Genomic DNA, 13,380 nt, shown 5'->3' with positions numbered 1-13,380 from the left:
CAAGATAATAAAAAAAAGTCACGGAATGGCGGTTTATCACACCCTTAAACTTTTGAAATGAGCTGAAATGCGGTCATAACACCACAGTAAAAATAGATAAAGACTTCGACAGGCAAACTATGCTTTCCAGGAAATCAATATTGACGGAATAATAATATCGACGTTCTCTAAGCCGAGACATGATCCTGGCAAACGCTTTATTGATAACGTTATCGAGTCTAATCTAGGACAAATAAAGCAGGTGAACCGTGAGGCGAGGGAATGGAAGCATTCAAGGAACTCAAATGCAAGAGGGCTTCGAAAGCATGTCTGGATTCCAAAGGAATAACAAGGTTTTCGTGATCCTCCTATTTCCTTCCAGACTCCTCCAATTCCTTCCAAAGCCTTGCATAATTTGGATGCCTTCATCAAAGGAAGCAGGAATTTACCCCAGAATAGTGAACAGACGCACTTAAATGGAAGTTAAAGTCACATTTACCGGTTTGTTTAACTCCAAAGGTAAGATAGTGCATGCCAGAGCTCGGTTCATAAGGTAACGGATCCTACGACACTGATAAATTATGGAGAGGGTATACCAACTCATGATAAAAAAGAATAAATGAGCCTTCATATTATGCTAAATGTGCCAAAGCAGCATTTGAACTTAAGCGAAAAAATTTGTTAAAGAACCGATTCATAGATACTTCGTTCTTAACATTTCAAGTGAGAAAATGCAGAGCCAATATCCTACCTCGACTGTTAAATTCAACGGTGATCGCATATATTTTGAAAAATTCGTAGATATTTTGCGCACATTTTGTACCTCCAAGACTAAAAAAGCTACATTCATTTATTTTGTACTAATTGTGACGCAATAACTAACTTTAGCATATATCAATTCATTGCGCTTATAATAGTTGATGCGCAGAATTAACCTATAAATATAACAAATTATTTTTTTTCTTCTTATCTTGACCTCGTTTAATACATGTCAAAATATTTCCTGGAGTTTAGGTCAACGAAAAAAAACGTTGACCTTAACTCCATGAAATATTTTAACATATAAATATAGCAACGCTATGTTATTATTCTGAAGTAAATTAATTAATTTTAGGTAGTCCCCTGCAAAGGCGACCGGTGTTCGAAATTCTGAAATGTTTGAATCGGGCAGATCCAGGATTTTTTTCTAGAGGGTAACAAGGTTCTTACAGGCAAACGATCACCTCATACTTGAGATTAAAAAGAAGACATGACAATTACTTTACGAAATATTCTGTTTATTTTAATATGGAATTTAATAATATGAAATTAATTTATTGAGACTCCGTATTATACAAAACAAAACGAACGTAATGATAACCGTATTAAAAATTTTGTCTATTTTTCAAGAGTCTGGGGGGGGGGGACGTGCCCCCGTTCCTCCCCTACATCCTCCTAAGGTTTGAATGATGCGATGATAAGTTTACCCCTTCCAGAGGAAACCCTGCCGAAATGTACACCATCCACCGGCAAATCCCCTTCCGATGATATTTTTTTTCTGACAACTTACTTGGTCTCTATGGTTATTTACATTTAATAAATAATTAATGTTCTCTAAATACTCTATCTCAATCTAATGGTAATTAGGGAGGATAAAGTCAAAAAATCACGCCATCCAATTCACGCAAAGATATTCAGGGGAATTTTTCATCGATTTTAACATTTTTATCCGTCGGCATGCACTCGATTTTTCAGTCTATTGCGAACTGATATCCTGCAAGCGTCCTTGATCACCATGCATTAATTAATTCCCAAGTAGGCATTTCACTCCGGGGAGAGAACGCTAGGTGAGAAAAGTGTCGGTAGGTGGGGAGGGGGGAGAGTGTGTGGGGGGGAGAGAGGGGAGGGGTAATATGCATCTCTCTCTCTCCATAGACTCGCTCATCAGCCCATCCCCCTACCCTTATCTTCCCCATCCCACTCCCCCTCTCCTTGACCCACGTGGCCTTAACTTAATCTTTCAATTAGGTCAAAGATGAGTGCATTCCCAACCGCATAATCGCGGAAAGAAATTGCTAGAGTTCGGATCGTAAGAGATGCGACGAAAAAATGCTCTTAAGGTCGTGATGTACGGAATGCGTGAGCCCTCTCCATCCCCCCCCGCCCCCCAACCAAGCGTGCGAGACTCTTGAAAACGGATATCGTATTCCCCCTCGAACCGGAATGCACGACGAGGAATGCTTCGATGAATTTTAATTACCGAGCCGATTTCTGACATTCATCATTTTTCAGAGACCTTTTCACGAACGAATGACGTCTCTGCTGCTGCAGGCAGGCTGCACGAGTAGGAATAAAAAAGAAACGATCGATAAGCGCCATTCGGATGCAATGTCTCCTCAGAAATTATTAAATGAGAATTGACATGAGGTTCATTAAGGTGAATTCCAAGGTAAAATTTACCATAAAATAGAAATCACTGCTGAAAGGTAATAAGAAATGACAGCAGGTAGAAACCGATATCCATAGCTCTTATTTCAGTCAATTGCCATTACTTTAGCTTTGACGAAATTTATGGGTGACACATATTTCAAAAATATAGACACTCACCTATAAATTTTTTACTGAAAAAAGAACTTCAAAAAAGGATTATTTTTCATGGTGTATTCCGTGAAATTTTGTTTTTGAGATTACGGGAGCTGAAGTCGTGCATCAGAACCGGCTAAAGCTCAAAACTGAAAAGTTAATCAGCTCTAAATATAAGGAATAAGTTATTTAACCACAAAGAAATAGGCTTCAATCTAAATTCTCATTTTATGAAAGCTGTGTAAATATGTTACTAAAATTGGATTGGAGTTGGATTGCCAGAGTTTGAAATAAATCGAAACGTCTAATCCCGATGTTGTCGAGTTTCCTTATTGATTATTTCCATATTTATTTTGAGCCGTTTGGATTGTTTTTTTGGATTATTCAGAGGCAAAAAATAGTAATGAGTGAAAAAATAGCCGATCGCGATTAATATTAAACTAAATAAAAAATGAGGTGCCTGGGTAAAATCGGTTCATTCTTAACTGAATCTTCGGCACACCTATACAACTTAGGCCCTAAACCCATATCTCGGGCCAGCTGCACCTTCACCTCGTATTGAAAGCAATTGCAGAACAAGATTGATGATATTAGTCACCACGGATTTTTTAGAGTACATAATTTAGCCCATTCTCTCTCTCTCACACACTCTCCGTAATTATTTCTTGCGTTGACATTAATTGAAATTTGTAGCCACACAATTTTTATTAAATGTCGAAATGGCAACTCAGGGGACACTGGTTGAATGCTGCATCGTAAAGATTTATGTAATCTCTCAGTATGAAGCTAAACGATTATGTTGCATCTTAACGCAACTGTAATTAATTAAAGTTCCCATAAAGTCAGTTCTCTCTAACTAATTGATGCCATGAGAATGCCTTTTAAGGCACTGCCTTATTTCCTCTCTCGGCTAATTGAGGAGATTATTCCTCGTCCCATCGTTATATGAGTGTCGATCACTCGCTCCCTGACGTTTCGAATGAATACGGCCGCACCCTATGGATGCACGAGACACAGTGACACGAGCATTAAAATTTCCTACTTAGGAAGACTCGGGGAGAAGGGTAGGGTGGCTGAGTGCCAAGACACAAGTAGACAATCAGAGCGCTTGGTTTCCTCTTGGTCTGAGGCCCTCAATTGCGTGGCCACGGTGACACCTCGCGGACGACCTAGGAGAGCAGCGGGTAAGGCAACTTTTAGGAGCTACTGTCGGCTATAAATGTAAAAATGCTAAATGGCGATAAGATGCTTACAAGACTTACAAGCTCAAAATTATAAACGCTTGAGTATGTCTATCAAAATGCCTTCTTTGTGCGCAGTAAAGATTTCAATGAATTTTTTCAGCATTAAATTATAAGAAGCATCCGGGTTATGACAGAAATTGACGTTGGTCAGACAATATCTGCATTTCCTTCGAGTTCCACCCGCGTCCGTTGGCTTTTTTTGATCTTCGAACTAAAGAAGCTACCTAAAACGTCAGGGAAACTATTTTCAACAAAAGCTAATGGACGTGATGACAGCAAGAAGAAAATGCAGAGATCTTTTGGCACTGAAATTTTTGAATATTTAAGATTCCATGATTATTTTTGCTCTATTCTCGGATAACACTGGCTTCCACGTACTTCATGCCGTTTCACGTTCAAGATGTGAAAAGAGAGACGAAAATATATTATAGTAACTGTCTTAACTACGAAAAAAATCCATTCTTTTTTTTTAATATTTTACAACCCTCAATTGAATAATTGAGTTCCGAAAATTCCTCATACCGAGGGAGAAAATTGCTTGCCCACAGATTAATTTCTATGACTATCCCGAGAAGAGGAAAAGTAACGATGCTTGGTACATAGCATGCCTACATAATTCGTCATAATATTTCGCCATGAAGAACCGGTGAAACACATTTAGGGATACGATACCGGAAAAATCTTTTGGAGATTCCATTAAATCTTAAAAGGGTGACGGGGGCCAATAACTAAATTAACATAAATGGTTAAAATATATAGAATAATTAATGGAATTAGTAATATATAAAGCGCAACTTTGCTGGAATCCATGGTTTTAAATATAACATGAAATTTCTATGTCTAGCGGTCAACGAACATCACTGAATTAGTGCTACGAGCAAGGAGTATCTAAACACTGCTGTGAGAGTAATTGTAAGTTCAGAAGCAAATTTTACATTGAGGCATCTCCACGAATGCCAGAGGAATTGATTGGTTGGCGCACACTAGCACGGAGCGCATCGGTGATTAACCCCGAGGATACAGTTGCGCCAGACGAATACATAATGCGAAACTTGCCGACGTAAATATGATGAAAAAAACGTGACGGGAAAGATAGCTTCCGCCCTTCTCGCTCACAATGCTCTCCTGCATCCACTCCGATAGTTACAAATGAATTCTGAATCAATACAGCCGGCAAAAAAGACGATCACACGACGGAGTCACAAAACACTTGCATAGAAATCTCCGCTGTTGTGTCCTTCCTCTCCTTATATGCAAGCACGCTCATTAAATTGTCTAGCCAAAAATATTATATTAATCGAATATCTTTCCCAGTAACTTACCCAATCTTTGATGAATAATGGTCACAGTTTCATGGAAAAATTTTACGTGTAACCCTGAGAGGCCGTTCAATAAGTGTAGGTCCACACGCTTGTTTGCTTCTAAGTATCTTCGGCAAGTATATTTTTTAACTAGCTCATAGATATGCATCATCAAAAAAATAATCAATGCGTTTTCGGAAAAAAAATCAATGCCGTGTTATAACTAAGATGGATACATGTCTTTTGACTCCTTTCAATTGAGTTTGTTTAAAGACTATGATTTGACCATCCTTCTCATTCTTGGGTCATTATCAGGATTCGTCATCAATTTTTCCATGCGTGAGTCCCGCAAATAATTAGATAGCGAGTCTCTCACAAAGTTGCAGCTGTTTTCTTACGCAGCTTGAGCTAAGAAACGAATTATGGAATGGGAAGAAAGGGAGGGGGGGGGACACGAGAATTAATAAAAGGGTTTGGCGTGACTAAAATCCATACGAGTTATGTCGCAGCTCTTCACGCCAGTTTAAGTGGAAATGAGCATCACGGTATCGTCCAATCAGCACGTGCCAAGCTATAGGTCCATATTAGTGGCAAATCTAATCGAGTATAAACGCAAAATGAGAAATAAATAAACGCTTCACGAGGAAGTTTATTGTTTGAAAATTCGCTGCAATTACAAAGAAGTTGGAGTATAAGAGAAAAATTCCATTTTTTTTTTGGTTTCCTACACCACTCCACTTAAGTTTCATAGATTCGTCAGTTTAAAAAAAAAGTATTCATCAATGAATAAAATATTTACTGACTCTATGAGTGAATTGAAACCTATTTATTTCCAGAATCTATAAATATTGAGTAAGATATCCGCTGTTGTAGCCTTCAAAAAAGTCTACAGTACGCTCAAAGAATAAAGCCGGCATATCAACTAACGCGATCGGAAACGCGATATTTTTCTGCTAACGCTAAGCAAGATAAGAGAAACATTGATACATAAATGTATCGGTAAAGTGTCTGTAATTATAGATTATACTGTGGTGCAGCTCATACCTAAGACAGCGCTCGTATTTGATCGCAATTTAAATCTAAGCTGTAGCTAAACTAGGGTGATGCCATTACTTTTCAATGGATTTATTAAATTTTTAATGGAATACGCTCCTGTCGAAAATCAATGATTCTTTCTAGCAATTCCTTGCAAAAGTACTGTCGCTCCCACGTATATCACGAAATCAACCTAAAATTGTACTCTCGTCAAATTTTCTACGATAGTGAAGGATGTAAGTCATTTATCTAATAATTCAAACAAAAATTTGATCGCCGCTATCGGAAGTGTTTGCATTGAAGGACTATCGCCACGCACAGGAGAAGAACGGGCGTAAGGGTATATCCACACAATTTCTTGATCGTCGACACGCAATCAAAGTGAAATAAGGGATGGATACGTTGACATGATAATTAATGCGAACTGAAATGCAGTCGTCTTCATTACCGACGAGTAAATACATCACAAAATATAAGCGGCCACATAAAGTCAACGTAAGTAAGTATGCAAAACCGCATTCCTAAGCAATCATGTAGAAGCATCAGATATAGTGACACTAAAAATTGTTGTTTTCTCAAGGCAGTATGGAAAAATTAATATCTGAAATAACTGAAATTATTACCTTATTAAACAAAAGCTGCCATATTTACTTCCCCCGATTATTCACGCCAACTCCTCCAACCAGCATCAAAAACTTTCACTGATTGGCTGACTGTTTAACGGCTAAGTGGTAGGGCAGTCTAACAATAGCATAAAAAAGAGTTTCATCGGGCAGAGAACGATGGATAGCACCTGTGTAGCTGTTCCTGAAAAAGTGAACGTCAACGCCATCTATCGTCGAAATTTTGAACTACGCCTCCGTTAAAGCGAGCCGGAGGGGTGCAGGATCAGAAAGGGAATTCGCGGCGTACGCAGGGTAAGATGCAACGAAAGACACAAGCACAATGAAATTTGGGAAAACCGTAGACAATAGATGCATGCTGAATCCGCGTGTATGAAGACAGAGCACTGAGAACTCATTTTGGACAATTTTTGGAAAAAATAGCAACAATAGTAGTTAAAAATTTATCGCCCTGAAAAACTCCTGAAAAAATCAGATATAATATACTGCAGTCGCACCTACTGCCTAAAAGGTGCCCTTAGGTTCATTGACGACATTCGCAGACATTATCATTATCAAATCCTGAAAAGATTTTTCACTGGCAAGGTGGAATTAATTTTTGGAAGTGACTACTTAAAATCATAATTATGTATATTCCTTAGTTTCTATTTTTACATGGCCAGAAGCCATGACGTACCTTCCACGGAGCTGTGTTGGACTTTTATAAGTCTGAACCTGAAAAGATTTTTCACTGGAATGGACGAATTTATTTTTGGCGGTGACTACTTAAAATCAGATTTATATTCTTTAGTCTATTTTTACACGACCAGAAACTACCTTTTTGTGGTGCCTGTGTTGGAAATTTATACGGCGGTTCAAGCATTCGCGTCGTGACGAGAATTATTTCAAAGCAATACTAAGATCAAAACCTGAAAAAATTTAATTATTATTATCATTAAGTAACTAAGCAATAAATTTTTGATACCGATATGACGAACTATGAATAACTGATAAAAATAATTGAGTTAAAATCAATAGATTTGGCTTTCACTTTGATTGAAAAGTCATTCTGAATGAAAAAAAACAGCAGTACTAAATTTCCACAGAATAATTTTATTGGTACGACGCGTTTCGACGCCAAGATGTCATCCCCGAGTGCCAACTTTTATTTGTCGGAGTTATCTTCATTCACGAATTAAATTCTTTTGCTTCTGGTTTTATAAGGCTTAATTCAAAATGAACCTTACGCGCTCCCTGTGTTGGGCATTTTTATCTGGCGGTTCGTGTATTCACGCCGAGCAGCGGCGGAAGAGGGGAGTCGGAGCGGCCGAAACGGCTTCGGAGTGCGGCGCGAGTGAAGTTGAGCTCGGGGACGAGATACGCGTCTGTTGCCGTGAGGCAGAGAGCCTCGCGATTCGAAGGCAGGCGCAGTGGAATGGGCGAGGAATGCCAGCGAGGGCAATGTGCGAGGGGAGAAAGGCGCGGGGAAAGGAGACTTACTGGGCGAACGTAAAAAAAATACAAAGTAAAACTCGGCGATTCGTCAAAACCTGCGACCAACGGACAGAGAGCGATGCACACATTTTATCTGAATTATGATAATAGAAATAATAATTTTTTAAAATTCCATTTTGAGTTAAGAAAAATAACCTTTCTATCTACAACTTAAACTTTAATTCGCGACTCGATTCAATTCACTCTATCATTTCAAGACGAGTCAAGTGTATTTATGATAAATGATACAGTGTACTGAAACTTGTTAAGTTTAAGTAAGTACTTGTAAGTGAAAGTTGAAGGAAGAAAAATTGTTATTTTTGCCTAGCTTAAAATAGAATTTGACAAGGTTAAGGCCTCAACAATTCAGTGCATAATTTCATTTATTTTCGAGAGCACCTGGCCCATAAGATCAGATAGTGAGCCTGTACACACTCGGAGACAAGGTGTAAGGGTTAGATAGCTTATGCAAGTAAGATCAGATGTATGTATACATCAAAGCGACACGCAGACCATCATCAGACCTCACTAAGTTTCTGAACCCGACAGAAACGATATTATAAGGAAGGTATATTGCCGAACGAATGGGTGTACGAATTAGTTTGTCATCAGAAAATTGATGGCATTTGGAGGAGGCGACCGACAGCTTAGGTCATTTGCGCCATGAGGGAAGGGTATGGAAAGAAGGGTGGAGAGAAAACCGGCGTCGGCGTTAGCTTGCTCTTAACGAAAGGCGCCAAGGGGACCACGGCTTAACGTCCCATCCGACGGACGGATTGTTGCGCTTGAAATGTCCTCCACACAACACTCAAGAAGGGATCGGGCACTCTCTGAAAATTCTCCGCCACTGCCGGGATTTGAACCCGCCGGGTGGGAAGCAAACACTCTAGCCACCACACCAACCCGATCCCCTGTCCTCAGAACAATAAAGGGCTTTCATAAATCTAGTCAATTATGTCAAACATGCATATTCTCTTTTATTTAACAGCAGGTACCATTAACATCCCCCGCCACACGCCAATTGAGGCGGTTTGCAGGTTATTCCGTAGATTTAGCTGTGAGACACATGGGTGGCAGGGGAGGAGGCGTTTCGAGTCGTAAGTCGCGCGTGAGTGAGATGCGGCGTCACTGTCATGCCGGAGGCACACGAATAAAAGAACTCGACAAGCGTGCGACAGACGACACCGCAATCCGGGTTTGATTTCAACAGGATATGGTCGACTCTTTTTTCTCCTAACGTCTCAAAGACAGGTGCGATTCTTTAGCATACGAATCCCATTCCTTAATTCTAAATAGCTAACCATAAGAGATCTCGAAGTCCTCTCCACATAACTAGGGTTAACCGGTTTTCGCTTATTTCCAGGGTATTATCTCTACGATAAATTGAACGAGGTGACCGGTAAAATGCTTGAAATACAGGCTGCACCGGCACTGTCTTCCGGTTACGTTTCATTACGTAAACTTATGACATAAAGACGCATTTATATAAATAACGGCAAAAATCTCATATAAACCCATAGGTTCTGGGTGATTAGAAGCGATTATTCATCTATCAAACTAAACACTGTTCTACACTCCGATATTCATGAATATCTTATTGAAAAAAGTTTTAACTGAGTAGAATAAGCAATCACTGCGAGAAATTACAAAAACGAAATATGACGGGCAACATAATGATTGTGAAGGGCACAATCCACTCGAAGGTTGAACATCACAACAAAGAGATGGTGAGCGAATAACAGAGGGACGCGTGCAGTCGGGAACTAGACAGCCCAAAACATCTTAAGAGGCTGAAGATGCCGATGGCTCCATATGGAATGCTTCCTCACATTCTACACGATGAAGGGGGAATGTTATTTATTTCCACGCGTCCAAAAACAGCCTTTAGTGGTCTTTTACATCGGCGAAATAACAAGTAACCAGGAGCAATTACCAATTCAACTACTACTGCCCTGGATAAATATTATTATTAACTTCGCGGGACTGGAACTCGCGACCTCCAGTTGGCTGCCGAAGATTTTATTCGGTCAACACCGAGGCCGGCTTTGAGCTTTTGAGGCTGATGTTTCTGATGAAAAAATCTAATCAAATTTTGACAAAAATTAAGCTATGACTTAATTCAACGCCATAATCACGCAATTAGTAGAGCCTGCAGGAAATACCGCGATGAACGGACGGCTTCCTGTCTCTCTACTTTTCACCTACCAAAGCCCCACCGTCGATACAAGCTCATTATTTCCGCCATAAATGGTCTGGAAGTCAGGCGACCAAATAGTTCTTTCAACTCGGCGATTCCAAGCACGCAGTCCCATCGTGGCTCTATACGGCGAGGCAGCTTCGCGAGTTCCGGCGCGCGCGTTCGACGAGACTGCGAGGGCCAAACAGCAGACGAGGAAGCGGTGAGTGGGGCCGCCCCCTGCCGCCAAAGCTTGCGGACGTCTCGCGGAGACTCAACCGGTCGATTCAGAAGGGTATTTCAGGCGGAGGGTTTAACGAGGATGTACCATTTGGAGTCAATACGTCCAGAGTGATACGTATCCAATTTTAATTGTGAGTGGGGTGAGCGGGGAGTTGGAATGAAAAGCAGCAGTGGAATCCGTCACATAGGAAACTAATAGTACATACAAAATACCTAGAGTGTATTTCACCCAGTTAAACGGTCTTACCATATATGAAACCAGGTGAAGGTTTTACTGGCGATAGTTATGATACAGGAAATCCGCCGAAAAAATTACATAATCTTTTATACTCTGAAACGTCCCAAACATCAGCTTCATTGGACTTCTCAGAATTCCATATGACAACGTTTCCTACTTAATATTTACATTATTTTAACTCTGGGATTTATAAAAAAGCAGTACCAAAAAGTTGAAACCCGACACTTGACGAGAATGAGACATGTCAAAAACACCTCCTGACTAGAACGGTCATATAATCAGTTTTCCCAAAAAGAAAACAAACACAGGGGATACCGCATTCATCGCAGGCAAAACGTGATCCGCATAGCCGGGACTGACCTCTGTGATGTCTGAAGTGATGTTGTCCGCAGCACGGCGTCTCGTGGTAGAATCCCACGTGGTTCTCATAGTCACTCGATCTGCTCGCGGTCGCCGGCACAACTCCCAGGACGGAGAGGACGACGACGAAGAGACACAGACGAATCCAGGTGAGCATCAGAGAGCCTGTGGGGTGATGGTGGAGCTGTTTGTGGGCCATTGTGAATGGAATTGGAGTCCGACTACAACCTTGATTGCGTATATCCGTCGTGTGCCCAGCACTCCTACTCAGAATCCCAGGATTGTCGCTGGAGAAACCCCGTAACCACACAAGCACTGATCACAAATAAAACCAGAGAACTTAAAAAATAAAAACTGATACACACGTCACTCCAAACTGAACAACTAAAGAAACACAACTACGTGAATTAATCCTCACAAATGAAAGATTAGCGTAATTTCCTGATGCACTTTATGGAACGGAAATCTCCCGACTAAACGGTCAAGGATCAACGAAAAAGCCTTGAAAGCGGGTGTAACACAAAACAAGCAGAATTAAGAAAAAACAGACGAAAACCAAGGATCAGAACAACATCGCTGAAAGCTAACCGGCGGCGATCACGGCAGACATGCCTCACAGTTCTCTTCCTTCCGCGGAATACCTCTGGATCATTTGGCGATGGCCACACAATCTTCCTCTCTCGAACAAATGAAAAATATTCACGAAAATCCGTGCTCTACAAAGATGCCATCGATGGAAACAAATAACACAATCGGGGTGTTTGGGGGGGAAACGGGGATGAGGGACAACACCATAAAAGTATGGGGACCGCTTTTGGCGGATTCCACAAGCAATGGCAGGGAGGATAGGGTAAAGGTGCGGTGCTATGCAGAGAGAGAAGATCCCTTATGAGGACGTCCCGGAGAGGACAGGCAGGGGGCGCCTGTTACGTCCCGATTTCGAGAGGCGTGTAGCGATAGTCCGGCGACACACTCGGCAACGAGAACGTATCCCGACTGAGGGGAACAAGTCACACTCGCCCTCCAACTCTCCCCCCCACTACTCTCTCCCCTCCCCTCCGACATACCCCTCTTTCCCCTCCCTCCCCCGCTTTCTCCCACTCTCCAGATCACACCGTCCGCCCCTCCCCTCTCCTCCCGCGGCACGTTCAGAGATCGTCGCGCGCGCTTCGGTCTCTTGCCCGCTGGCTGCTAGGACGGGCCATTTTGACCTCGCAAGTTAGATGAACGAAAATAATCGATGCTCGATGGCGGGCTGGCGAACCCCAAATGATAGCAATCGGTTGACCACCAACAATCGGTGAACAAAGACAAAGTAGGCTGACTGTCGATGAAAGATAATACTATTATATCAAGACAGAGAATCAGTGGCGTAGCCAGAGGGGGATCCGGGGGGTCCAGACCCCCACCCCCCGAAATATAAACATACAATTATTTTCCTTCATAAAAGAAAACAAAATATTTTTTTTAAATCATGAATTTAAGACATATTTTTTTTAACATATGAAGTTTTTTTTAATTATGAACAGTGCTAAAATTAGTTTAAAATCCATTACTTAGTACCCCGATATTCAAAAATTTCCCCCCCTGTTTTGGACCCTCCCCGAAAGAAATTCCTGGCTACGCAGCTGTGGAAAATCATCGAAAATCTGCTTGAAATCGATAATTAAGCTATCTAGCCATCGTCAATCGATAGACATTCGAAAAGAGGTTGACCATCGTCATGCGAAGCACCATTAAAAACCGGTATATACCGGTATCAGCAAACCCGAATTGGCAGGACCTAAGTGTCAGTAGTCTATTTTCATTGAAATGCATGCCTGTCATCAGGATCGAACATCTTATTCGTTGACGGATGGCCCCTTGATTTGATCGACTGCAAGTTCAAGAGCATACAAATAAACCAGGGTTCGCCAATATTTTCATGCGCGGAAAGTTTGCAGAGACACGGCAAACTGAATTGCTTGCATTGCCCATTATGTTTTTTTTAATAGCGCGTTTGAATAAGGCAAATATAACGTAAGTTTGCGTAGTAAACTTTGACGCTATTTCGAAGGCAACTACTTTCAAATCATTTGTACAATCTCCAGGACCAGCTTGAAATTGCATTCGTCGCAAGGAACGGCATCAAGATGAGGGGAATGCA

The 13,380-nt window shown here is 41.1% G+C and overlaps 1 protein-coding gene across 1 annotated transcript in view; it reads right to left on the bottom strand.

Annotated features, from left to right (window-relative positions):
* The window catches only part of LOC124154631 (semaphorin-2A-like), a 689,552-nt gene extending 677,327 nt beyond the window's left edge, over positions 1–12,225 (bottom strand). Inside the window, exon 1 of the mRNA XM_046528475.1 lies at positions 11,235–12,225. Within this exon, the coding sequence (XP_046384431.1) occupies positions 11,235–11,433 (199 nt within the window). The 5' untranslated portion in view covers positions 11,434–12,225. The remainder of the gene's footprint in view (positions 1–11,234) is intronic.
* Between the last annotated feature and the right edge of the window lie 1,155 nt (positions 12,226–13,380).

This window comes from Ischnura elegans, chromosome 2, assembly GCF_921293095.1.
Source record: "Ischnura elegans chromosome 2, ioIscEleg1.1, whole genome shotgun sequence".
In the NCBI taxonomy this organism is placed as follows: Eukaryota; Metazoa; Arthropoda; class Insecta; order Odonata; family Coenagrionidae; genus Ischnura; species Ischnura elegans.
The sequence above is the reverse complement of the archived record's forward strand: the minus strand, read 5'-3'. Positions and strand labels throughout refer to the sequence as shown.